The following is a 27,486-nucleotide window of genomic DNA, read 5'->3' on the forward strand; positions in this document are numbered from 1 at the left end:
TCAGAACAGCTAAAAATGCCCATCATAATTTCCCAAAGCTCACTGATATCTTTAAGTTGCATGTTTTGTCTGACCAACAGTCCCAAACCGGCAAAAATATTCTACTTCCAGTGACGGTTTCAGTATTTCCATACAATTATATCAATCTGACAAATAACATTTTTTTATGAAATTGGTTATGGTGGTACTATGACAAAAGATAATTAGAAATGCTTTGTAAATTGCTGCACTATTAATGCAATAACCCTACTTTCTTTTATTTATCTCGAACAATCAACAATGTTGCAACTTGTTACTTGAAAACGTATTTTCTGTTTTTTATTCACTTTTAAAATGGAGAAGATTGTTTTTGTAGGACCTGATGCTCAAAGTAAGAACATGGATTATTTCACATTAAGATTTCTCCGTTTTTTTCCCTTTATGCTCCTCTCACTGGTTTGAAGTGGGCGGGACTTGGTTAGAAAAATGTGATGTCATGTACTACTGTGCACAAACAATGTGTCAACATTTGAATCACAATGTGATAACAGTTGGTGGGTTGACAGGCCACTGTAATCAAATCTGACCCACACAAAATACCTTTTTTAAAAGTTTGTATTTTTAACTGATTATTGCCTAACTTAGTCATGAATATTTAACGTGAGCATTTCTTTTAGGGGCTTTAAAATCAAGTATCCGTAATAGAGACCTGATACTTGGATGATGTCATATTTGCATTTTTACTGCAATGAGTAGTGTTCCTTTTGATGTTCAATTCTAGCATCGTTTTAGGGAGAATGTTAACTGGAAATAATATCGATCGCTTTCGGACTCTCGGCTGGCAGTCTTTTTGTAGCTCTAAGAAATGTTTTAATGTGTCTAAACTTCCTGTCTTTGTGGGTTTCTAGGAGAGTGCGTCCTGAGCACCAACTTGGCCTTTAGGAATGAGGAGGCCGGAGGTAACCTGGCAATTTTCATTATCTCCTGCATCCTGTTGGTGCTGGGACTGGTGGCTGTCGTCTTCCTCATCAGGCACTCCCGCTCCAAGAGAGCGCCCCCAGACATCACTCCCCGCGGCTACGAGAAGCTGGGCTCCGGCAGCAGACTCGGCGGCTACAGAAGTCGCGCCAGCTCCTCTGGCGGTCGGTTCCAGGAGGCTCAGTTGGTTGACATGACTGAACGTCGCTCAGGGAGTAAGGAGGAGGAGGAGGATGATGATGATGAAGATGATGACATTGTTTACATGGGCCAGGATGGCACCGTGTACAGGAAGTTTCGGTACGGACAGCTGGGAGAGAACAATGAGGACGAGTTGGAGTATGATGATGAGAGCTACACGTTCCGGTGAAGTATAAGAATTTCTCTAAAGAAATCTCTCTCCCTCCCTCCCCCCCTCCCCTGTGCTGTTTATCTCCTCCTGCCCTGAGGGACAGACCATTTATCCTTCACTGAGTAGGAGTTGAACCAAATGAGACATAAGAAGCTATTTATAATAAGGAGCATTTTACAACTGCTTCCCATTCACAAAATGTGCTGCAGAAAAGATACATACTGCACATACTTATGACTTTTTACATAATTACACTTGGCTTTCTGGATTTTGTTTGGAGTATGATGACTTCCCGCATATAAATTTGTCATGGGCATTTACTAGTTTTGACAGTTTCATTAATCATATTATTCATTTTTAATTTTTGTGGTGTGCATTAGCATTTTAAAATTTGATTAATCATGGTATTTTGCTTTTCTATAGTATTGAATTTCAATTTCATGTGTTCTGTTTAAATAAAGTCTTGAAAAGATGCAGAGTCAGTCATGGGCGTAAAAAGACCAATACTTTCCTGCTAAATGTTGAATCAAAGTCTTTACAAATCAAGATAGAAAACAACGTTCAGACTTCAGTCCATTTTTATTGAATTACTAGACAGTGATCCATTATTTCTTTGCACATCCTCAATACACCATAGAAGACTCATGGGTAAGAGGATCATTAGTATCAATGAGGGGACATGCACTGATGCACAAACAGGATATTGTGCTTTACAGAAATGCCATCCTTATTTCTCTGAGGTTTCTTCCTGATGATCCAGGAGAGGCTGAAGAGATTTCCAGTTGATGTATCTGACATACGGATTGAAAACAAACACACACATTGCAGAGCTAAAAAGACATGCGCTCAAATTGCACTGATAACTTGGTTTCAGATAGACGCTTTAAAGTTCAAATATTTTTGGATTGCTTAAATGCAGTAGTTGGTCATCTATGGCACAAGGGTTTTTTGGCCACACGATGTGCTTTTATTGTAGATTGAGGTCACACAAGTCCCCTCTTTATCTGAAATACTGAGTGTGTGACCAGTAAAGGGGGGTATTATTGCTTCTCATGCACACAACTACAACACAATAGACTCTACAAATAGATTTGCGCAGTGCACTGTCTGGTGTGTAATTACATTTTCTACCCCTCCATGAACGACGCTGCTACTCTGTAGGTGCTGCCAAGCATCACCCCTGACTATAGTTCTCTGGATTGCAGGTGTAAAAGGTACAGGAGATGCTACAGCAGCCATAAAGAATGAGAACTAACTCTTGAGTGTTAACAGGAACTATTGCAAGTTGTGTTTTCATATTAAACTCCCGTGTCTAATTGACAAACACTAAGACACAAACATACACACTAGCTTTACAAGCCTTTGACTTTGTTTTCCAGCTTCACCCGTACAATACGTGACTTCAGAACATTGAGATGACCCATCCATTTAGGATATTTGGGTTTAAGAGCTGCTGGCACCGGCTACGTCTGGTCTGCTGGGAAGACGAAGGAAAACAAAAAACAGACATTAAAGACGGGTATGTTAATGTATGGGTGACAGAATGCTGACACAAGGCCATTTCTCTTCCATGTGTGAACTAAAACGTCTTAGGACTTACTCTGTTCCGCCTGCTGCTGGCTCCGGTCCCAGCAGAAAACTATTCATTCTTGAATGAAAAAAAAAAAATAGAGTGGTCGTTAGAGCAGAATTTATTGTCAGGTGTTGTAATGCACTGGTATTTTGCAAATTTGAAGACACATGCAAATTATGATTTGATGCACAATTAATCAGCCAGAGATTAGTGAGTGATTTCTACAGTGTTGTTCCAACATTTACAGAGTAATAGATCACTCTGCAATAAGGACTGGCTCATTTATTTTACTGTAATGATAAATGAGATGAAAGTGATGCATTTAGCATCTTTTTTTCCCTGTGTCCTTCCAGTAATTGCAACCAGTGTCAAATCCAATTGGTCCTCATCCAGCAGAAGATCTCTGTGATCTAAAAGGGAGCCCATCTGATAAATGAGCACTCCAGCCAAGTATAAAACTGAGGTAGAGGTAGGGGCCTTGGCCTCTGCAGAGGGAAGTAATAAGAGGCAGGAGAGTTGATGCTTACTTTGAGTTCTCCGCTGCTTCCTTCAGTTCCTTGTCAAGTCTAGAGGTGAGTTCAAATGACAAGATGAATATAAAATCATTTAATAAGACAACTCAGGCATTGGTGGGGGTGGTGCAGCGTTTGGAGGAACTCACTTAATGATGCACTCTGGGATCTGGATGCAATCCATCGGGATGAATTCCTGTAGTTCGTCCAAACTGTTCATATACTTAATCTTACTGCTGAACTTGGTGCTGTGACAGGAGCAACATGTACACACACACATACAAACAAGTGGAATGACAGGCACATGAAAAGCACAGTAAAAGTAACCGGCTTGGCATCAGAGGAACACAATTATAGTAAAAAAAACACCTATTTAGCGTTTTAGCATTCTAACTTTAGCTAATTAGCACTTTTTGCAAATTAGCAAAGTTGTTAGAATTCATCCTCTGGTAACCAATATTGTCTGTACAAATCTAATAGTTGTCGAGCTATTTCAGTGGTGGACCGAACTGACACTGCAATCCCTAAAAAGATAACTTACCTGATGAAGGGCTTGGTGATGGCTAGAACAGTCCTGATAAACCATGACGGATGGAGAATAATGAAGGATTTCAAATTCTTCCTGAGTCTGAAGATAACAATGAGTCACATGTTAGGTGTGTTAATGTCCATGTTGCATTTTCACATTTATTCAGGAGATACAAATCATCACCACAAGTCATGCTACTGTTATCTCTCACAAAGTCCTTATCACATAACGGTGTAAGTGAACGGAACAGACCTTCTGTCAATCATGTGATAGCATTTCTTCAGCCAACCAAGGCCAGGCATTCTCCTGTGGGGTGTGGCTCCATTCAGGTACACGATCATGTAGTCCTCTGCCACCATCAGCTCCAGTGTGCTGATCACATAGCTGGAAACACACATACTTAAATGCTTGATAACCTTGATTTCTAACAGAGAATTAGAATTTTGTCTGGAATAAGAAAAGTATAATTGACCCAAAAATTCCTCTCCACTTACCCTTTATAAGCCAAAATTCAACAAGATAGTGTAAAGTGCCATGCTAGCACTGTACATTAGCATAGTGGTGCATTGAGCTAAATACTAACATCAGCATGCTAACATGCCAACAATAACAATGGTAACATGCTGATTTTTTAGCAGGTATATAATGAACCATGTTAACAATTAGCACTAAGAATTCATCCTAAAAGGGACATGAATGTCTGTATAAAATTTCATGGCAATCCATCCAATAGTTGTATGGTCTCGCTTTGACAGACCTTCCTCCACAGTGCTGCAAAGGAGGGTCTGGCTAGTCCACACAGCATTCTGGGACGAGAGAAAAACGTGCTCTGGTTTATTGGCATTTCTTTAAACCAATCACTAACGTCATGGGCGGCGCTAAGCTAGGGTGACTAAACGTCCCGGTTTGACCGGGACCGTCCTGATTTTGAATTGTGTGTCCCGAGTCTCGACAAAAGCCTCTCGGGACGCTAAAATGTTCCGGTTTACACCACTATGACTTTGTCCCGGTTGTCAGCGATTACCAACATGGTCTTATTATAGCCCGATCATTAACTAAACCCATGTAGAAAGACTAATAAATGATTTTTAACAATGTGTGTGTGTCAGTCAATTGTAGCGGTCTGCATAATCTGTGCAGCCAGCGTTACAATGTAGGCTATATTTGTGAACATTGTTGCAATGCCTCTTATCTTACTTGTTTTAACCAGTCCCTCCAGGTCCACTGGAAAGTCAGCGGACGAGCGCTAATGTACCTAAACAACGATCAATGATTACCAAATTTCTCTCTCATATTGCTCTAGTTATGAGGAGCAATATGAGAGAGAAATTTAGTGATCATCGATTGTTGTTTAGGTACATTAAACCACGTTAAGCTTTTTCACGTTAGGACTTAAATAAAGCCCATGACTGTAACCGTGGAGAGTCAACCCGCAGCCGCTCCGCTGCCCTGCTGAAATGTGAAGCAGATACTCGTCACATGGGCCGATTTTGCTGACACCTGTGCGCAATTTCAGAGTAGGCTTTCAGCCAACAAACTGATTATTGAGCAAATTCACTCCTCTAACAAATATACAGAATGTATGTTTCCAATAGGAAAACTATCTGCTCTATCAAATGAGATTACATTTGTTTGTGTGTTTGTGTGTGTGTATATTTTGTTGGTTAGAATAACACTGGTAACACTTTACAGTAAGGGTACATGAATTATCATGAATTCATGCATGAATTAATTGATGTATGTATTGTTATGCATTATGTAATTAATGATTTATGTGTTAGGGACCGTTCGTTATTTAATTAAGGGGCCACCGGAGGAGTTTTGTGGCCTCTAACCTAAAAAGACGTGACCCTCCCCTCGTCAGTAATAATTTTCCTATGACCCTCCAAAGCGATTTGGAAAAAAAAGGAATGACCCTCCCCTAGCGTGCAAGTTTGCACTTAACAAAGAAGTACAGATGCCATTTGATTTTTACAGCCATGACGTAGAGAAGTTGACCTCTGCATTCTCATCTTACACATCATACTCCTCTGTTGTGGTGGCCATTTCAGTAGATTTACTCACTAACATTGTTGTGGAAACACAATAAGCATTGAAACTAAATGCACACTTCATCTATTACTGCGTTACTTCAGATACTAAGTTACTCCTCTAGTAAACTAGTATTCATATGAAATAAAACAATAAAACATTGAGACCATTCAGCAAAGAACGCTGGGATATAACCAATTCAACACTGGTTGCTATGGACTTGTCACTAGGCTTCGTCATTGTATATTTTAGCACATAGGTAAAGCTGCCGAAGCTGAACATTATATTCCAAAACACATATGTTTATTTTTAAAGTTTTTAAGTTACATTGTAACAATTTAACAATTCGCCCTTATGAAATCCAATCGCGGCACGGCTGTTTTGGAACGCAATAGACAGACGCTTAAATTCAACTAAAATGTAACAGTGAACAGTGTTCGACCTACATTCTGTTGAGATGCCTCTCCAAACGCAGAAACCAAGCGCAGTCACACCATAAAACATTAAGACACGTTGAGAAAAAAGATCAGTATTTTTGCCGTAATCCAGTGACAAAAAAAAAGTAATCCACAGCGATCAGTAGATCCACAAACAGAGTCACGGTGTATCCAGCAAGGCCGATACAAGCGTCACATTCACCAGCCAGCTCCAAACAGGTGAACGAGGCCTCTCCACTTCGCCGTTTAAACAAAGTGGAATAAACGTACAAAAGTCCAAATCTACACAAAACCCGCAATCAATTAGTAAGCTGACATCGTATTTATATACATGGCATTTAGGAAACCTTTATTGCAAGGTTGGCACGGCAAGATGTCCAGACTAGTGCAACAGTAATTTTCGTTTTTTGCGTCCTGCTGCTCCCATCGTCAGCCAGGTATTATTTTTTTTTTACCAAAGCAGTATATGAAATCAGATGTATTACCTACCACCATTTAGTTGTTTTGTGTTATGATATTTATTTAATATCTGGTCAGGCCAGATGTAATTATTCTACTATTTTTTTAAACAATGAAATTACCTGTTTGAGCCACCAGGGAGCAGTGCTCCTCCTGCCCCCCCAGCAAACTCCGCGTATGGGGTCAGACCATCTGCTAGGGGGCCGAGACTGAGAGCTACATGGATAAATATGCACCAAACAAGCCACTTTGAAATGTTACTCTTTTCATGAATAAAAAAGTTGGGTGACCCCCCCCCCACCCAGACTAAAAAATGTTGGATGACCCTCCCCTCAGCAAAATATAAAAAGACATGACCCTCCCCTATTTTCCTCCGGTGGTCCATTCCATAAATACCGAATGGTCCCTTACTGCATTCCTTAATATTCCATGAATCATCAGGAATTGACGTGTTCATAGTCTGTCATTTGGGACCTCATACATGAACAACACAACTAAAGCATTTGGTACGTGGGCACATCATTATGAATTATGATTTATTAAGCATGATCATGATTATTTTTCTGCAAAAAAATGTGGTCATCACTGCGCAAATTCTGATTTGAACACAACTTGTGCACAATGATGTACCCACCTTACCTAATACTTAGGTAATGTTGATGTTGATGTTGATGTGTTGTTCATGCATGAGGTCATGAATGAGAGGTTATGAACTCATGTCAATTCCTGATGATTCATAAGATATAAAGGAATAACGTAATGCACAAATCATGAATTAATTCATGCATGAATTCATAATTCATGTACCCTTACCGTAAAGTGTTACCATAACTTTAGTTCAAGCCTGTGGCAGCAGTTCCAAATAATTTGTTTAGTGCCGTGCAATGAAAAATACCTTTTCACAAAGTTCAGTGGGTGAATTTTCCAAAAGGATGCTTTAATTCTGAAAAATAAAGTTGGTCCCAACAAAACTCACTCAATGTCTTTTAATAGCCTATTATTTCTTAGATATGTAGGCCACATACCAAGAAGATTCATGAATATTAACTGAGATACCCAATTATGTTGTGAGCAGTAGGCCTATGTGTGCTGTTGGCAAATTTGTGTCTAATCGGTCTGTGTCTATGTCTGACCTGGGCTGGCACATGTTCACGTTAAAAAGCGTGTGTGTGCACGAGCACTACCGTCACGCGCAAAGTGTCCCGGTTTTAGTTCCGGGAAATCTGGTCACCCTACGCTAAGCACCGGACAGAGCCACGGTGCCGCTGAAAAATAGCCTCGGGAAGGAACTTGTTTTGGTGGAACGTGTGTACGTTCAAAAGTTGTTTTAGTCGTGCAAGAGAAAACTCAGATTGGACAGATAGTCTAGCTAGCTGTCTGGATTTACCCTGCAGAGATCTGAGGAGCAGTTAACCATAGTGCTCATAAATCAACCAGTTTAAAATTCCAACACAAAGAAAGCGGAAAGTAATGGGCATCCGGCCGAAAAGAGTAAAATCTGGTGGAATTTCTGTCGGCAATTGAGCAATCCTGGAAGTGGAACGTCGTGGATATAGACTAATAGTTGTAGAAATATTTCAGTCTGGATCAAAGTGGTGGATCACGCAATAGATTGGCATTGCTATCCCAAGTCAAAAAATAAAATAAAAAAAAATCCATTCCATTGTTTAAACAATTGTGACAAATAGGGCAAAACCATTAGGAGAATATTATTGTAGTTCTTATACTGTAGATAAAATAATTAGCCAAAGCGCAAACGACATCAAAACTATAATGTTAAAATAATTTATTCCTCATGCATCTTACAAAAACTATCCCGTTTGCCACACTGTCAGTCATGTATTCCAATCAGCAAAATTCCAGATACCAAAAGAAAAAAAACATCACTTAAGTCTTTAACATCACATATGTCAAAATGGTGAAATGCAAGAGTAAGAAATGCAGAACCATGTTTTGACAGGAGACGTATACAATCTTGCTATGATCCTCTGATGTCAGCTATGAGAAAATGGTACAAATGTTGCTTCATGGATGAGCTGTTTTGCTTTGAATCTCTTTTTTTCCATCTCCTGCATCCACCTCAGCAGTTTAATCAGACGGCTACCTTTATAACATCCAATACTCTGAAACCAAATAAAACCAAGCTCTTTCTCATTTCTCTCCTCAATCCCCCCACCTTCTCTACTTCTTCTTAGTCAGCAGGGACCTTTGTCATCTCCTTTGAAATGGTTGACAATATTCTCAGCTAACAGTCCTTTCTAGTTTCCTCAATAACTCCTTTAACTTCAATGAATTTGGGCTCACTCTGACTCTCCTCTCCTTCTGATCCAATGTCATTCTCCAGCTTACAAATCAACCCTGCTGATCCACTCCGTTTTGTGACTATTGTGATCATCTCCCACTGACATCAAGCTGCATACCATTCACATCCCAGCTATAGTTAACTCCTTGCAAGTATTCAGACCTCAAGCCATCTGGCATCAGAAAGTACAGACACTGCGGTTTACCCCCTTTCATTTCTATCCAAAACTCTCAGATATGCCAGCTTACTCAATATCTTTCACAGAACAGCCTGTGGGATCCCAATCACACTGTCCAAGCATGAACTGCAACAGTGCCAGAAACACAGTGAAGACATCAACATTGGAGGTCTCCACAAACAAGCTAGACTATCACTTTTGAGTTTTCCTTGTGCAGATGGACTATGGTTAATTTAAATAATTAAGTAGCATCCTTATCATGCTAAATACTATTTATAGAAAATAAAATGTATCTTTTGAGTGAGGTCTTCTTGTATAAATTCAAAAAGGACGGCATCATATCTTAAATAAAATAGAACCTGAGATATGTCATAAAAAGAGTCTTTAGCAATGCTATCAGCTATGTGAGACTGTAGGCAGTGTTCCACCATCTTAGTTTAGCATGTTAGCATGCAAACATTTGCCAATTAACAATTATAACATTTTCGGCTGATGGAAGTGTCTTGGTCACTGTCACGACTCTGTCCTTTGGAGACCATGAATGACTACAACATTTCACTGCAATCCAACAAACAGTTTTTAGCCATGTTAGCTGCATGACTCTAGGTGTGTGTGTGTGTGTGTGTGTGTGTGTGTGTGTGTGTGTGTGTGTGTGTGTGTGTGTGTGTGTGTGCGCGCGCGCGTAAAAAACTCACAGGAAGAGGTTCTCCATTATTTCATGGTAGTCCTCTCTGTCGCTGTCTGGCAGGAAACAGGCAGCAAACACTATGATGGCATTCGCTCCGTTGCCATAGTAGCCTTGATAAAAACACATACAAATAAAAGTAATAGGCGTTAACTTGACCTTGTGCCATTGTTGGTGAGAGCTTAGCCTTAATTAGCATAGTTATTATAATTTGATTGCCCCCTTATTTTCCTCGTTTTTGTTCAATTTATCTCCCAATATGTGTCTTTTGTCTGAGTGTCTCTCTGTCCTGTTTCCTCTCACTACTTTTCAGATTAATGTAATTTCCTTTTATTCACCAACCCATTCATCACCAAATTTGGTGTCACTCAGACAGAGGGTCTTTTATCTAAATGACAGAGCTTGTGATATTTTCAGTGACAGACGTCTCCGTTTCCATGGGATGGCTGTGTTTCACTTAAGCCCACAGCACAGTGGGAAGAAAATGCACTACCTGCTATGGTTAGGGATCAGATTTCCACCAATATGGCCAGTGATTACTAAAGGCACAGGCTTACCAGGATGGAAGCCCATGGCCCTGGGATTTTCGAGGGCCCCGCAGAGTGGAAAGAGAGAAATGGGGCCCCTGCCTGTGAAAGTAATATCGCGTGACTCCGTGTCCGGCCTCAATTTAAGACCCAGGTCCCCCAGCAGCCTTAATGAAGCTACATAGATGGTGACTGACTAAAGGGAAAAAAAAACAACTTAATTAAGCTGTATAAGTACAGGTTGGGCAACCATGAGAAAAGCTTAAATGCTTGCTGGCAAAGACTCTGGAACTCTGCTTTAGAGATAAACACTATTCTTCTAATAGATGTTCCCTCATTCGGTGTTTTGTAGAGCTGAATGATCAATTAGTTGAAAAATGCCAAAAATGACTTTTCTTCTTTGACATTTTATAGACTGATACATTGAGAAAGATTACCGACAGATCAACTGATAATGAAAATAATCGTTAGTGTTAAAATGATGGTCGTGGAGAGTGCCGTCTAACACATTACCACACACACATTCACATCATTTTCATACCATTCAGTGACACCTAATGTCCTGTATTGAAGTAACTGCACCCATTTCTCCACTCATTGTTTTCCCTTTAATTCGTCACTTGTCTATACGGACTAGAGTGTTGTTTGGGATAGCAGCAGCCACCCATCATAAAACACACAGGGTATATAATTGTCTTGTGACCACTTTGCCAATTTTCAACTTGAATCCTAATTGTTGTAATGTGCAGAGGACGTGTGAAAATTTCTGTTTGTGGAGAGTTCCCTCCCTGACGGCCACTGAATGATGAAATACTCAGCTGGCTTCAACTACAGTCTGTATTTCCTCATTTTTTTTGGTTGGCCCACCTCCAAAGTAAGATGAAGCATTTCCAAAATGAGACATCATTCTGCCATCTTGTTAGCTGAGAAGTGACAGTTGCCAGCTCAAAAACAATAGCTGATTGTGATACAGTAGACCAGGGAAGACTTTTAATATGCTGTTACTTCTGGAATCAGATATTCAGGCCTGCTGTAAACTGAAACAGAAAATGTTTACTGTGCTCAAACAATAAGGATCCCCATATTAAATCTGCTGAATACATGCTGTCAGTTCAGTGACTTTTTTTGGTCCATCTTAAAACACTCACAAGCCTATATGTGCATTGCAACAGTTGTTGGTAGCTCCAATTGTTTCAGAGAACAGATCCTTTCTAAAACTAAGTTAAATTAATGCAAGACATGAGGGACAAATGCCACAGTTCTCTTCTATACAAAACAAACTCCAAGTTCAGCTGAGTTCAGCCCGAGTTTGTCAATTTAAGAGGGCAAATGCACACAATGAAGTCAAATTGGTCTACAAGCTTTCCATAATAATGGCAGTATACCAAAATATATAATATGCTATGTAAATACCTGCATTATTAATGCACTAGCCTCACTAACCTCATACTTCTCTTCTGTTCTCCTAAAAACCTAATGTGTAATGTGTATATTGCCACCTTTACTACAAAGAGCATTGTCCTTTACTGCATGAGCTTGGACTGGTGTTCAATTGATCAAAGTTTCAAAGTCACCCTTTCAGGAGAAGAAGCCTTGAATAAAAACTGATTAAATCTTTTTTTAACCGAAAATGCAAAAGAGTTGGAGGTGAGCAGGGTCTCGGTCTTCCTCTAAGAATGTGTAAAGCCCCAGCAACCTGCCTCCAAGGAAATATTCCAGCCTGTATGTTGCCTCAGAGGTGAAATCCCAGGTCAAAGAAAGTCTGCAAATCACTCACAACTGCTCTAAATCTTAATTGCTGTGAGCACACGGTAATACTGAAGGGCATTTAATGCCACTTTGATCAACTCAGCTTTTCCCCATTTGATTTTTAGCAGATGGACAGTAAGAAGACAATGTTTAGAGAGTTTAGTGAATAAGTCAAATATGATTCTGAAAAGTGAAAAATATGATTCTGAAAAGTGAGGCGGACATGTTCCCCCATCTCCCCCCCCCCATATACCCTATAGGTATGCAAGTATTGCTAAGACTTGCAAGATGTGAACCACAACAATTTCTTATCCAGTATTGAGTATATTTGAAAAATATTTGCTTCTGTAAATACAGGTAGATGGACATAACATCCATATTTACAATGGTAAAACAGCTCTTTAATAGTCACCTCCATGGGAGATGACTCTCATGTAGGACTCAATGATCTTCATGTTGATGCGGTGCTCCTGCTCCCCAATGACGACTGTCCTCCATAGTTTGCCGTCCTGGCGCTCCTCTTCAGCGCTGTATGTCGGGATTGGATTGTAAGGCTCACTTGTTCCGCTCCTATTGGCTGCATTGGGGTCTGATATGAGAAAGGACCAATACTGTGTGATAGGCACAGGTGTTACTAACATCATTAGTAATGGCTTTGTTTTGTTCAAGTGTCCCAGTAAGCCATGACAGTGTGACATTTAACCAACATGCACAATACCAGCTGGCCCCTGAAACTAAAGTAGCTAAATGGAATTCAGCCATCAAAAATTGTATTATTCACACTCGTGCTTTTCCTACTGTGACATGTCAAAATGTCTTCCGTGAAAAAATAGACTGAAATCCATAGTCCACCTTGGTGGTTTGGAGAATTATAAAAAACTTAAGTTATAAAGTTGCTGAGATAAAAAAAAAACAGCACAAACAAATCTCTTTTTCAGGAGTTGTATATAGAAATTGAGACTAGCTAGGAAAGTCTTTTTTGTTTTAAATTATATACATCAACATGTTGGCACATCTTGCCTCCTTCAGCATCATGATAATTCAAGAGGTTTCTATTCTGAATGACCCACCTTCCCAGTCCATTTCATGGTCCGTGTAGTCGAGGTAATCCCCCTCATCAGGAGTGTCAAGGTCGTCAACGTTAATGTCGAGATCATCTGGCGTCTCCCCCAAGTCATCCTCACTCTGGTCCAGTGACAGGCTGATTCGAGGGGCAGATAGCTTTTTTCTTTGGGTGGGACCTCCTTGCAGGGGTAGAGAGGTAGGAGGGACTACAGAAAAAAACATGCATAAAAACAGGGATTCACTTGGCTCATGGCTGTCTTTTAGATATCAAAAATACTTTTCTTTACATTTCTTTTGAATAACTGTTGGTTTGCTTTGAATCTGAGCATTGGTTGACTCATACTCACCGGGTCTGCCTTCGCCCCCCTCAGAGTTCATTTTACTCTCTGATGCCAGGTCCATCCCCAGGAGGACCTATCAGAAGATAATTACAGTTATTAAGTTGACTCTTATGATACAACAAACCTGGAGAGTATCCAGACTATTGTGTAATGCATCGCCTGGGATTCCTCTAATCTGAATCTTGATAGGATTTATTGAGTGGGGAAGACCCGTTGTTAATTAAAATCGCAACTTGTGCCAAACTTTAAAAAGACCAGTAGTGGAATGTAACTAAGGAAATTTGAAAAAAGTACTGTACTTATTTCTTTATACTTTTACACTACATTTCAGAGGGAAATATTACTATTATTTTATCATACATTTATTGTTTTTTAGTCACAAGTTACTTTACACATAAAGAGTTTACATATAAAACACATGACAAACTTGTAAATTATGATGCATTGTTATAGATTGAACTTCTCAGCTGAAAAATAGTTTGAATTACTTCCACCTCGACCAACTACAACAGTATCAGTAATAATATATCATAGTATAACAGCCATTTTCTGCATTATGAGTATTTTTACTTTTGATAAGTACATTTTGCTGATACCAGTTACATACCTTTTGCTTAAGTGACATTTTCAATGCATGACTTTTACTTGTAATGGACTATTTTTATATTGAAGTATTTCTACTTCTACTTAAGTCAAGGATCTGAATAAGCCACCACTGAAAACTACTTTCTTAAATAGTGTTTGGACAATATTTTTTTTTTTTTTTACAGATACTGTTATCTAAATTGAGGTAATTGAGAAATAGTGTCACCATAAAGTATAGTGTGTTGAATGATTACCATTGGCCAATATATCTTAATCTGATATTTTACCAATGGATTTCCACAGTTATCAGAGAACAGGGGTACAAGAGTGGTAAGGGGAGAAAGGAGGGGGAGGGATGAGGGAAAGAAAGATTGAGGTTAAAGGTCATCTTCCCCTGTTAATAATCCTTCAATTCAAACTGGAGGAGGGGATGTGATGCTGAGGGGTGGGAGGAGGGGAAAGAAACCGGGCATGTTACATCATGACAAGCTCATTCCCTCTCCTTGCAGTCTTTTTCTAGTGCTGATTCAAATCGAATGACTGCACGCTCATATGAGCACAGATTGGGCAGAGATGCAAATTCACAGTGAGTCACGTGTGCTCAGTCGCATGAAAAAAAACATCCTTGTTCCTTCTCGGAAGACTCTGCCTAAAACAAGGAAGATGTGATTGTATTAACAGCGGCAACAGAAAAAAATGCTGAATGGTGACTCCTGCACAGCTGACATGCTGACGATTCACAGGAACATGTACAGTATGTGCACACAGACACACAAAGATAAACATACAGTGACATACACTCCTACATTGCAGAATAACAAAATCAGCATCAGCTGTTATGTGCATCTTCCATGGAGGATGCTGAGCTGCTTTAGATCCTCTTTCACAGCATAGCACAGGACCACAGTGCTGATGACAGCAGCCCCTCCCTCATTCTCGCTTCCTGTCTGCTGGCTTTGAGGCAAAAAAAAAAATACAAGAACATATCCCTCTTTTTATCTTCACAGAATAAAAGCCATCTACTCACCACTGCTGGGGATCGGGAATCTCTTGTCCTTTTGCGTCTCAGAGCATGGATGTACTTCCAAGTTCCCTGCCTATTTCCTTTTCTCCCAGCCTCTCGGTGGAGATGCTCAGCTTACAAACAGCTCACAGCTTCCACCATTTTGTGGTCACATGATCTGGGTCATTACCAAATAAGGGCGATCACCTGCTATCACAGCTCTCAGCACAGCAGCAGCTGCAGGCAGTGCAACTGAATGGAGATATAGGAGGAGTTGTGATTGTGTGTCATTATCATCCTTGTATGGAGGGGGTTAACTGTGCGTGTATGTGTAGACACTGTTGTTTTATTACTACCCTTGAGGAGTGTGGGGCTGCTCTTAATGCCTCACAGTAGATTTATGAGCCTGACTGTGCAGCTATGTACAAGATTGTGTTAGCCCTTAGGGTTAATAAAAAAAAACAGAAGCAATAACAATCAGAAACGAGAACATTGTAAGCTTCTTGTGCTGATAATATTCACACGCTTTACCACATGCTGGCAAGAAAATAGAGACTGCAGGCAACTTTAAATGTGTCCTTAATATTCTGAATTTGCCCTAAACTTTTCAACCCTTAAGAAAACTACTGTATAGCCACAAAGCAGATACAGTAGTACCCATTGGCGCCGGTGTTGTGCCGAGTTTTGCATCTCTGCCAAGAATTGCATCCACCTCACGGGCAGCAAGGAAACGCTGCTACTACTACTACTACTACTACTACTACTAAACAACAACAGTCTAATAAAACATTGTTGACTCTAAACGTTCTAAAATTATAGACTTCAGATCATTTACCATCATTGATGAACGTGACAAAGAAGTTTATATAGCCTAATACTTTGCCTTAGTACACACAAGAAGCACCCGTTCGCTTGTGGTATCCACGTGTACACATTTGCTGCTTTCCATTCAGCTAGAAAGTCAGAACTCGGAATGACGTCACACCTGAGATAATCGTGTTCCAGTTACAAGTCTGAAAAAGAGGGGTGGGGTAGGGGAGCAATACCAGTTGATAACGATGCATCGTGTGGCATTTTGTGGATGACAGAAGGGATAATAAACAATATTCATACAGCCACTACCGTTGGTGCTTGAAGCAGCCATGTTGGATTGTGATGTCAAGGTTGGTGAGGTTCTCCCGATTTTCCAACGACTGTAAGAAATCTGACTTCAATGCGTTCCAGTTGACATTTCAGACTGGGAACTCAACAATTCTGACTTGCTAGTTCAACTGGAACACACCAGCGAGTAAGCAATACTGAGAGAGATTGATTAATTTTTGCACTAATGTTACCGCTACACCACCACCATAGAACTGATTAGCCTACCGCACACATTTCAAATACCAGCCAACAGGCCGAGTTTACACAATCATACATGTCGCAATGTCTCACAGAAAACGGCGCTGTCACTCATGTCGTCAGCAGGCCAGACCTGACCCCCGTCTGCTCCACCAAACACACTGACCAAGCAAGTACCATGCATTCCCCAGAGAGGTAGTAGACGATAGACTGGCTCCGCTAATCCAGAACTCCCAACTGTACAAAATCATTTACAAAAAAAAAAAAAAAAAAAACAACTATATAGACACTGTGCGTACAGGAGACTGCCGGCGCCACTGATAGTACCTAAACAGTCTTTCCTTCCGTGTGGAAGCAGGCTTTGTTCTCTCCACAGGTCTAACCCCGCTGAATGACACTTAACTTACCACTGTTCAGTCCCAACAGGAAGACAGAGGCCAGCCTGTTAGACCTGTGCACATTGTTTAGTACAAAGGTTGTTACCACAGCACGCCAATCAGTGTGACCACACCTGGAGCTCCAGTATATGGCAGGCATGTCAAAAAACAGCTTTTGGTTAATCAGTGCCACGCAGCTGTTGTCATACATCATGAGACGGATCCTCCATTTGTTTTCTCATATACAATAATGTCAATAAAAAGTTCTGTGCGAAGTGACAAGAAAATAAGGTACGAACAAGGCAGAATCCAGGTAAACTAAAAACACAAATTACACATGGTTTAAAAGTACCCATATTGTGCTCATTTTCAGGTTCATACTTGTATTGTGGGTTTCTACTAGAACATGTTTAAATGCTTTAATGTTCAAAAAACATTTCTTATAGCGTTTGTCTGAATATACCTGTCTGAAAAGCTTTGTTTTAGCACCTGTCACTTTAAAGCTGCAGTGATTAGAAAGCAAAAACACACCAGGATTTGAAGCAGAGTGAGACCTCTTTCCTGCAGCTCTCCCTCACCCCTCTCTGACACACGGGCATATGGGCTAGATTTTCTAAAGCCTGAAAACAGAGCCAAGAGGAGGTGCAGAAGTCTAATTTTCTCTCATACAACCTAAAATTACAATTACCTGAAAGATTATGGATTTTTGACCAACAACACAAAAACAAAAGCCTATCACAGCTTTAAACCCCCCTCCCCAAAAACGTCAGTCTGCTCTGATTGGTCAGCATTTCTGGGGTCTTTCGATCTGCGCTCTTCTCTGTAGCAGCACATTCTACCTACAGTACATACAGTAAAGTTGTGACATTACAACCGTACAGATGTCCTGATGACTCGTTTAAAAAAGGCACAGTTCCTAAATACAGGCTGTGCTCATTTCTGTAGATAGTGTCTTTGATTCTTTTGCAGTATGTATATAGCGCCTCCACCTGCTTTATAACCAAAAAAGGACATGTAAATCTCACTTTTTACAATATTGACCCTTTAATATCTAGTGAAAAAAAAGAGGAATCATTTTATAGGCTACATGGTTGTTGTTGCACACATAAAACAGCATAAATACAAACTTGGGAATTGTTGGTCCCAGCAGGGTATTTATTCTTTTACTTCCTCCTCACAGAGTTGTAAGGCAGGGTGGGTTGCATTCTTAGTAGACTTTGTCTAACCAGTTTGATACCATTTACTATCCATCTAACAGCAATGATATACAAGGAATCTCTCTGTAAACGGTTCAGTACAACAATTAACTGACATTGCAGTTGTTCCTTTCTCTCCTGTAGCAAAAGAAAATGTTTTTTTACCATTTACAGTTGTGTTCAGATTAATAGTGTTTAAAAAAGTGAATAATGCTCAAAATCCTTAGAATAGCTTTTAATTCCATAATATCAATGCATTGGGAACACTGCACATTCAATTCCAAATCAAAACATGACCAAAATTGATCAAGTTTGTGTTATACCTTTACAGAAAGTGAAGAAAAAGGAATGTTAGGCTGTTAAAAAAAAAAAGTATTTGCATTTTTCTTTACAAACTCAAAACATTTACTGTATAAACAATGTCTCAAGGGTTTGCTTTACTTTGAATCGCTGCACTAATATTTAGTTGCATAACCATTATTTCTGAGAACTGCTTCACATCTGTGTTGCATGGAGTCGACCAACTTCTGGCACCTGTGAACAGGTATTCCAGCCCAGGACGATTGAACTACATTCCACAATGCCTCTGCATTACTGGGTTTTGCCTCAGAAACAGCGCTTTTGATGTCACCCCACAAGTTTTCTATGGGATTGAGGTCTGGGGATTGGGCTGGCAACTCCATAACATCAATCTTGTTCATCTGGAACCAAGACTTTGCTCGCTTACTGGTGTGTTTTGGGTCATTGTCTTGTTGAAAGACCCATTTCAAAGGCATTTCCTCTTCAGCATAAGGTAACATGACCTCAAGTATTTTGATGTATTGAAACTGATCCATGATCCCTGGTATGGGATAAATAGGCCCAACACAACAGTATGAGAAACATCCCCATAACATGATTTTTGCACCACCATGCTTTACTGTCTTCACAGTGTACTGTGGCTTGAATTCAGTACATGGGGGTCGTCGGACAAACTGTCTGCGGCCCCTAGACCCAAAAAGAACAATTTTGCTCTCATCAGTCCACAGAATGTTGCACCATTTCTCCTTTGGCCAGTCAATGTGTCCTTTGGCAAATTTCAACCTATTCAGTACGTCTTTTTTTCGGCAATGGGACTTTGCGGGGGCTGATAGCTTTGCTTCACATAGCCTTCTTCTGATCGTAACAGTACTCACAGGTAACTTTAAGTCTTCTTTGATTTTCCTGGAGCTGATCATTGGTTGAGCCTTTACCATTTTGGCTATTCTTCGATCCATTTGAATGGTAGTTGACTGTTTTTTCCCCACGTCGTTCAGGCTTTGGATGCCATTTCAAGGCATTTGAAATCATTTTGGCTGAGCAGCCTATAATTTTCTGCACTTCTTTATGTTTTCCCCTCTCCAATCAACTTTTTAATCGAAGTCAGCTGTTCATCAGAGCAATGTCTGGAACAACCCATTTTGCTGAGTGTTTCAGTGTGAAATGCACTATAACCAGCATGCACAACATTTGCTTCCTTCCTTCCTTAAATATGGGCCATAACTGACACCTGTTTCTTCACAGAATCAATCACCTCACTAATTGAACACAACACTGCTGTTATTTTGAACATACCCCTTTCAATTACAGATTCAGTTACACAGAATGAGCAGCATGCATGTCATGACTGTTGGGTCTGTTGGTTTTCTATGACTCTACAACACTTAGTAGTAAATTATTTGCCATGTGGAAATATCACTTCTACCAAAAAAAAAAAAAAGGTTTATGAGGTTAGTGATGTTGGACTATTATTTTGAACACAACTGTATATTAAGAAATGGCACATACTGCCTGTATTTTACAGTGCAAGGATAAATGTCCCTTACCTGTCATTGCTGTCTGATTGCCTCCCTTTGATGTCTTTGAACAAGCTGCAACCGACAGCACAACAGATAAAATGTCCATAAAAGTGACATGTCACTGTATAACCAGGCTCCTAAAGGTGAAACCATCACTTTGTCCTACAACCTCCTTATTGGAGGTTGAACAGGTCAAAGTTCTCTTGGCGGATTGTATCTTCAACGGCTTTGAAGACAACCCGGATGTTCCCTGTGTCCGTGGCACAGGTGTAGTGTGAGTAAAAGGATTTAGGATGTCCTCGGTGCTCATCCACATACATTTGTTTGATGAACTTTTTCGCAGCTCCAGCATCACACTGAGGCCCTGTGGAGGCACAAGTGCCCAAAAATCAGGAACATGTAATTAAAACATTGAAAGCAAAATGCAGAAAAATGACCCGTGTGACAGTTAGTTATACTATTATATAATGCATCATTAGATTAATATTATTCATGCATTAACAGCATTTTACTGTTGTACAGTAGTTGGATTACAACTAATAATTATTTTCATTATGCACTTCAAAAAATAGTGAGAAGATTATTAAAAAAAGAAATACAAGAAGCAAATCCTCACATTTGAGAGGCTGGAACCATGAAATGTTATGTTAATGTTAGTTTGAAACAATTACCAAAATCTGTTGCTATTTAATTTTCTGTCACTCAACTAATCAATTAATCAACAAATTGTTTCAGCTGCACTTGTGTAAACGTTTTATGAATCTTTATTTGTAAAGGAACTAGTAATTAAAGCGGTCAAATAATTGTAGTGAAGTAAAAAGAATGATACTTCCCTCTGAATTGGTAAAGGTGGAAAGTGACATTAAATGAAAAGACACAAGTACCTTAAATCTGTAATTAAGCACAGTACATGTAATAGAGTAAATGTAAGCAGCAAATCATCGTTTGAGTTCAAAATACTCAGACGCTCAAATAAAATGACAGTAATTATGGTGCACTAAATTCTTAATAGCGATTTTGTTCTCCGCTATGAATGCTGTTTTCACACAGAGCAGAACAAAAAAAGAACACATAATTTACCAGTAAAGTCTGGGAAGTAGGTTGCCAAATGTGAATGTGTGATTTTCTCCTCTAGCAAGTCCGTTTTGTTCAGGAAGAGGATGATGGAAGACTCCTGGAACCAAGTGTATGAGATGATTGTCTTGAACAAGGCGACGCTCTCCTTCAGTCGATTCTGAAGGAGGGGGTGAGAAAAAAAAACTAATGTATGGGAACTACTGAAAGCAATTGCAGCCATGGCACAGGAAATCAATAATTAATACTTACATCTTTCTCATTCTCGTTAAGGACTTGATCATACTCGCTGAGGGCCGCTAGAAATATGATGGAAGTGACATTCTCAAAACAGTGGATCCATTTCCTCCTCTCTGAACGCTGACCGCCCACATCCACCATCCTAGAGACACAACAATTGATTGAAGTAAAACTCATGATTGTTTTTAAAGGAATAGTTCGCTAATTTGAGAACTACAATACTTATTTGCTTTCTTCCCGAGAGTTTGAGAAGATGTTAAATATGAAGCTAGAGCTTAGCATACTGTACATTCTGGAAACGGGGGAACAGCTAGCGTGGCTCTGTCCAAAGGTTAAAAAATAAATAAATAAATAAGTCTACCAAAACCTTAAAAGCTCACTAATTAACACATTATAGCTATTATTTTCAATTTAGATGAAAACAAAAAAAATGTAAAAACAACAATGTTGGTAATTTAAAACAGTTGGACATTTTCACTTTTGTTTGCGTATGAATAATAAAAAATACAGTATGTAGTGTGTTGATTAGTGAGCTTTTAATAGTTTTTTTCATCATTGCAAGGAGCCAGGCCAACTATTCGACCGTTTCCAATCTTCATGCTAAGCTAATGCGAATCTCCTGTTTGCTGTAGCTTCATATTTAGCGTACAGACATGAGAGTGGTATCAATCTTCTCATCAAACTCTTGGCAAGAGAGCAAATAACGTTTTATTTTTTTCAAAATGTTGAACTATTTCTTGAACAGATTCACTCTCTGAATTTGTTATAGGGCCACATCATTTCACCAAATGCCCAAATTCCCCCACTGAAGTTTTAAAGCATCAGAGATATAAATCTGGGATAGTACTCTTTTTCTTGTGTTGTTTCAGTCAGAAAACCTGTCAAACATTTACAAAATTTTTCAATTGTCCTTACATTTGTGCTGTGGCAGGCAGATAATAAAAGTACAATACCCTACCTGAAGATAACTTTTGACAGGTCAAAGGGGTACTCTATGATGCCCGTGGTGGGGACCCTGACCCTCAAGATGTCCTGCAGTGTGGGGATGTATGACTGGGCTGTGATTCTGTCCAAGTCACTCAGGTAACTGAAAAGTTAATGCAGCCACATTTAATATGCTGACACATTTAATATGCTGACTGGATAAAAGGGATCATCATGCAGAAATGTGCACTTGTATGCACATTGACAACTATGTTTTGATCATTATGAATCCACACTCTTAAAAATTTGAGTCGATCAATGCATAATGAAGCACTGCAAAAGCTTTGGGTCTCTGGAGGAGCCTTGGGTTTATGTCAATGATATACAATATATAAAAGTCTTACTATTTGGCAGAGTCCGATAACTGGAATTCCCTCCTGCGGTCGTAGCACCTTTGAACACCATGGTCATTCCACACTCGCATAATGGCATCCACCTGCCAAGCCTCCAAAGTGGACACCTGGTCTGCCTCCACTTGGCTCAGCTTCTGTGCGTGACTCTGACACACACAAGACATCCACAGGGGATTTTTCCAAACAAACTTTCAATCTTTGAATAACCAATTAATAGACCGTTAGGAGGATGACAACTGCAACAGAACCAGGTGGAGTTTGTGGAAACCAACAGAAACTCTGCTGTGGTAAAAGTGGGTTACAGAAGCTCATTTCAGCGATGTGGGTCTATGGGTGGCAATGGAAGTCGGTTGGTCGGTTAGTCCACAACTTTGGTCCAGACTGAAATATCTCAACAACTATTGGATCGATTGCCATACAATTTTATACCACCGTTTGTGGTCTCCACACTATCCATTCTAATGACTTTGGTGATCCCCTGGATTTTCCTCCAGCACCACCATGAAGTTAACATTTTTGTAGTTTTGAGTGAAATGTCTCAATATTTTTATTTGTCTACTTTGGTTTATGACCTGCAAAATTAATGACATTCCCATAAGCCTCAGCTGTACGCAATGTTTAGTGTCAATTATCAAATGATAGCAATGCTAACATGCCAAACTAAGATGGTGACCACGGAAAAACATAGCCTGCAAAACATCAGTTTCATCAACAGACATTGTGAGCACACTGAGCTTTATTGGATGCTACATAAAAAACATCCAGTGTCTTTTTTTTTTTTTTTTTTTTTTTTTTTAAACCTGCACAGTTTCTCACAATGTTGTGGTCATCGACGTAGTCAATTTGTAGAGTCCCCATGGCGTGGATCAGCGACTGGATGGCTGTGACGATGTTCTGAAACACTAGCCGAGTGAAACCTTTCCTGTCATCTTCACTGTATCCACTGCCATGGATGATCCTCATCTGTTTGATGAAAGTGCTCTTCCCACTTTCACCAGTCCCTAGGCAAATGAGATGAATGAGACCGAAGGATGAAAAATGGAATAAGATCAAAGCAATGCCAGAAATAGGACAAGCACCAAAAAATAATCTGAACATCAATCAGTCACAGCTAAACAGGATTTCAGCAACAAAACAACAACAAAGGCAGTATTCTTAAAAATGCAAGACATTTTCAGTTGTTTCAAAGGTTTTTATAGTTTTTTTCCAAAAGTGAGTTGTGTGTATGTGAGTGGGTGCATATATACTTGGTTTCTTTAGGTGTATGCAATCTGCCAACTTTCATTTCTATAAAACATGGATGTTAATGGTCACATATATAACAGCATAAACCTACAACCTCCCTTGCCACGGTAATTCTGTAAAGTGTCCTTGGGTTTCATGAAAGGCGCTATATAAATAAAAGTAATTATTATTATTATTATTATTATTATTATTATTATTATTATTATTATTATTATTATTATTATTATTATCATCATCATCATCATCATCATCATCATCATCATTATAATAAAGGAATGCAGGTATACACACTCATTAACTTGTTTTTACTTTCCTTTTCCATGTATTTACTTATTTACAAAAACAGCATAAAAACAGATAAAGAACAAATAAATCTAACGATAAAAACACAGTGGACCAAAAGAAATTAAAATTAAGAGAAAAAGATACAATATAAATGAATAAACAAGTTACACTAAAGGTTTGTGTTCGATCCGTGCAAGTCAATCAACAGCCATGTGCCCTTGAGTGAAACAGCTTCCTGCTGTCTGGTTGTAAATTACTCTTGATAAGAGTGTCAGCTAAGCACCTAAAATGACTAAAAATGTTAACCATTAGACTGACCTTTACATGAGGATATTCCAATCTCCAAAATCAAGATGAAGTTTGAAGTAGCGCTGACCTTTAAACAAAGCCCTTTATGTCCAATGCATTGTTTCCAACATATCAAACAGTGACGCTTTTATAAGTGGGCTGTTTTGATAGTTGTGGGGGAAAAACAGGCCTCATGTGAAGCTGTGATATATTTCATACGACTGGTGTTTACGCATCATCATGGTTGTCAACATGTGGCTCTGCACTGCAGGACACATTTATTCTCTTTTTTTGCTCTGCACTTTTAACTTACCTGTCATTTATTTTGCATATGCACATTGACAATTCAAACAAAAGCAACAAAACAAAACCAGGTTGCATGTATTGTACTAACCTAACGCAAAAAAACATCCTAACCAAGCAACAGCACATAAAGCAGGGCTGCACCAACTATTTGAAAAATGCAAACGGTAACCTGTAACTACTTTAAAAAGAGAGGGAGTGCAATCAAAAACACATACCAAAGCCTTGCTATCTATCGATCCAGATACCTTTGTACTGTATTTGCTGGGTTTGTCAGCTCACCCTTATGCATTGGAGTTCAGTGGTACTTGAGTTTCGGTCAGTCCACCACTTTGGCACAGACTGAAATATTTCCAAACGTTTTGGATGGATCATGTTCCCCAGAGGATGCAGTTTTTGGTTTTGGTGAAATAACAACAACTATTAAATTGATTATCATGAAGATTTCTACAGACATTCGTGGTGCCCAGAGGATGATGCATAATGACATTGGTGATCCCCTGAATTTTCCTCTAGCGCCAACATGAGGTTAACATTTGGGGTTTTGAGTAAAATTTGTGAGCTCAGTGCTTCAGGTTTGTTATGTGCTACTTCAGCAACTTGTAACTTCTGATGTTAATGCTCAACAAAACATAAAAATAAATAAAAAATGTTAGCTCAAAGCAAGGTTGGCTACATAATGTGGACACAATTCTGTAATGTATTATTACAAAGGCTTACGTGCAGTTTAGTGTCACAAATGTTGATGGTCTTATTTGAGACAGGTTAAGGTTAGGGTTAAGGTTAGGGGTAGGGGTAGGGGTAGGGTTAAGGTAGCACAGGTGGTTTAGCAGGTTCATAATTAATTAAGGACATTGTATGGGGAATTTGGTACACTAAACTGCACGTATACTTTATTAAAAATATATTAATGTATATTGGCCAATACATAACATATTTTAAATCTTAAACAACAAATACAGCTACTTGACTCCAATAGAAGTCATGCAGGCTCTATCACAAACTAACTACAGCTATTTTATTTCTAACATCTCAAAAAAAGCAGTGACTAGCCTGGTTGAACAAAAATTAAAAAAAAGTATTTTTTTCTGACTTTAACCTAGGCACAGCAACAACACTTTTTTAGTTAAAAAAAAATAAACTAAAATAAAAAATATGATAACGGTTTAAAGTCACTTTGTCGACTACGTTTAAACGGTAGCCTCATCATAACCAATTTTTAAAGGAATATTTTCAATGTCCATTTGAATTTTTAAGCGTCTCAGAAGGTGAGCATGTGGTCGTTAATTATTTCCAAACATTTTCAGTCGCAGTGTAAACGTGTGGAAGTTAATTAATAAACTATTCTGACACTCACCTAAAAGCAGCAACTTCAACTCCCGGCGGTTGGTTCTTTTATTACGACGAAGTTCTTTCTCTATTTCTCTGTGTATCCTGAGACTCTCCGCTTTCTCAGCAGACAGGCAGCAATCCATTGTTGTACGAGTCTACGAGCCGCTTTTAGTGAAACTGCGCCCCAGCTTACAGAGATTAATACAATGAATGGGTAATGATTTTCTCTTGGACCTGTCCCGGAACAGGTGGCTTGGCGACTTTGATCAGTCATTCTTCCTCGTGCAGGATCCAGTTCAGGTGCATTCCACATTCCTGGGGAGGCGGGCAGGGCGGGTTGTAGGCGGGCAGGTAGTGTGAGTTTATGTAGACAGCGTGTGTATATGTATCTGCTTACAGGTCCATACTCCCATGGGCCGCTGAATTTGAAACTCTTTTCCCACAATGAAGTAGAGTCAAAGACTGTAAAAGGGTAGAGTTCAGGAAAGAAAACATAATGGAGAACAGCCAGGTACAATATACCAACATCTCTGTTTAGGCCTATGTGTTCAATCTATACCAAAAACCTAATACACTATTCATGGACCAATACAAATGAAATTAAAGGGGTAATCCAGTAATTTATTATTATACTTACATGACGTTGGGAAACTCACAAGAGATAAAAAAAAAAGTGGTCAAAATTGAAGTTTAAGAAGGCAAGATACAGCCTACTGACTATAAATCCATATTATAGCTAAAGATCAAAAAACGCTTGATCCTACATTTCCCATCATGCAACTCTAGCGTCTTACATTTACACTGCCTGGTAATTGCCCATATCTTTCAAACTCTATCTTCCATATCGTAACACAGGGTTTCTGTTAAAATTTTTAAGTCTCAAGCGGTCAAGCCCAATCTGAGATTACCCTGATGACATCACCATTATATAAATGTTTTCAGACTGTGTAGCTAATATTCCTCGTGATGGATAAACACACAACAAACATCACAACAAAGATTCTCCTAAATCCTATAGTAGGCAAAGTAATTTATTTTTCAAAGTGTCATGCAAAATAACCAATATAACCTCCAAAATCAAACAATGTCAAAGCAAATATAAACACATCCTACTCATTAGACATTACAGCTACACAACATAACTTAAGCGCATCTGAGGCACGGACTGCGCCTGAACACATCAAACAGAAAGCACCTTCCTATGCTGTTGGTAGACATACACAAAACTGAGCTAGATGAAATCAGGTACTGAAGTCTACATTCATCAGGCATAGAAAACAAATCAGGACATTCTGCAGACAGTTTAAGAAAAGCCTGGGTCTAAGATTGTGATTTAATGGACAATGGAACAAAAAGTGCAATTCAT

The 27,486-nt window shown here is 39.3% G+C and overlaps 3 protein-coding genes across 5 annotated transcripts in view; 1 reads left to right on the top strand and 2 right to left on the bottom strand.

Annotated features, from left to right (window-relative positions):
• The window catches only part of pcsk5a (proprotein convertase subtilisin/kexin type 5a), a 35,204-nt gene extending 33,331 nt beyond the window's left edge, over window positions 1–1,873 (top strand). The window contains exon 37 of the mRNA XM_031317623.2: window positions 888–1,873. Coding sequence (XP_031173483.1) covers window positions 888–1,327 — 440 coding nt within the window. The 3' untranslated portion in view covers window positions 1,328–1,873. The remainder of the gene's footprint in view (window positions 1–887) is intronic.
• Window positions 1,861–15,562, bottom strand: prune2 (prune homolog 2 with BCH domain). Of its 2 annotated transcripts, XM_031317626.2 has the most exons (11): window positions 15,310–15,562; window positions 13,704–13,770; window positions 13,362–13,562; window positions 12,704–12,880; window positions 10,026–10,128; window positions 4,176–4,307; window positions 3,936–4,022; window positions 3,544–3,642; window positions 3,410–3,448; window positions 2,910–2,957; window positions 1,861–2,786 (listed from the first exon to the last, which is right to left on the bottom strand). In XM_031317626.2, the coding sequence occupies exons 2-11, from the start codon at window positions 13,756–13,758 to the stop codon at window positions 2,753–2,755; spliced, it is 975 nt and encodes a 324-aa protein (XP_031173486.1). In that variant the 5' UTR covers window positions 13,759–13,770; window positions 15,310–15,562; the 3' UTR covers window positions 1,861–2,752. The 2 variants fall into 2 exon arrangements, with proteins under 2 accessions (XP_031173486.1, XP_031173487.1); XM_031317627.2 differs by lacking the exon at window positions 15,310–15,562 and having other exon boundaries at window positions 1,861–2,783.
• Window positions 15,563–18,024: 2,462 nt separating this feature from the next.
• Window positions 18,025–26,466, bottom strand: LOC116062862 (guanine nucleotide-binding protein subunit alpha-14-like). Of its 2 annotated transcripts, XR_004895058.1 has the most exons (8): window positions 26,146–26,466; window positions 23,484–23,668; window positions 22,659–22,813; window positions 22,289–22,417; window positions 21,343–21,472; window positions 21,097–21,250; window positions 19,986–20,380; window positions 18,025–18,370 (listed from the first exon to the last, which is right to left on the bottom strand). XR_004895058.1 is itself a non-coding variant. In XM_031317625.2 (7 exons), the coding sequence occupies exons 1-7, from the start codon at window positions 26,261–26,263 to the stop codon at window positions 20,190–20,192; spliced, it is 1,062 nt and encodes a 353-aa protein (XP_031173485.1). In that variant the 5' UTR covers window positions 26,264–26,466; the 3' UTR covers window positions 19,951–20,189. The 2 variants fall into 2 exon arrangements, 1 of the variants encoding a protein (XP_031173485.1); XM_031317625.2 differs by lacking the exon at window positions 18,025–18,370 and having other exon boundaries at window positions 19,951–20,380.
• Window positions 26,467–27,486: the final 1,020 nt, after the last annotated feature.

Source organism: Sander lucioperca, chromosome 14 (assembly GCF_008315115.2).
Source record: "Sander lucioperca isolate FBNREF2018 chromosome 14, SLUC_FBN_1.2, whole genome shotgun sequence".
Classification (NCBI taxonomy): Eukaryota; Metazoa; Chordata; class Actinopteri; order Perciformes; family Percidae; genus Sander; species Sander lucioperca.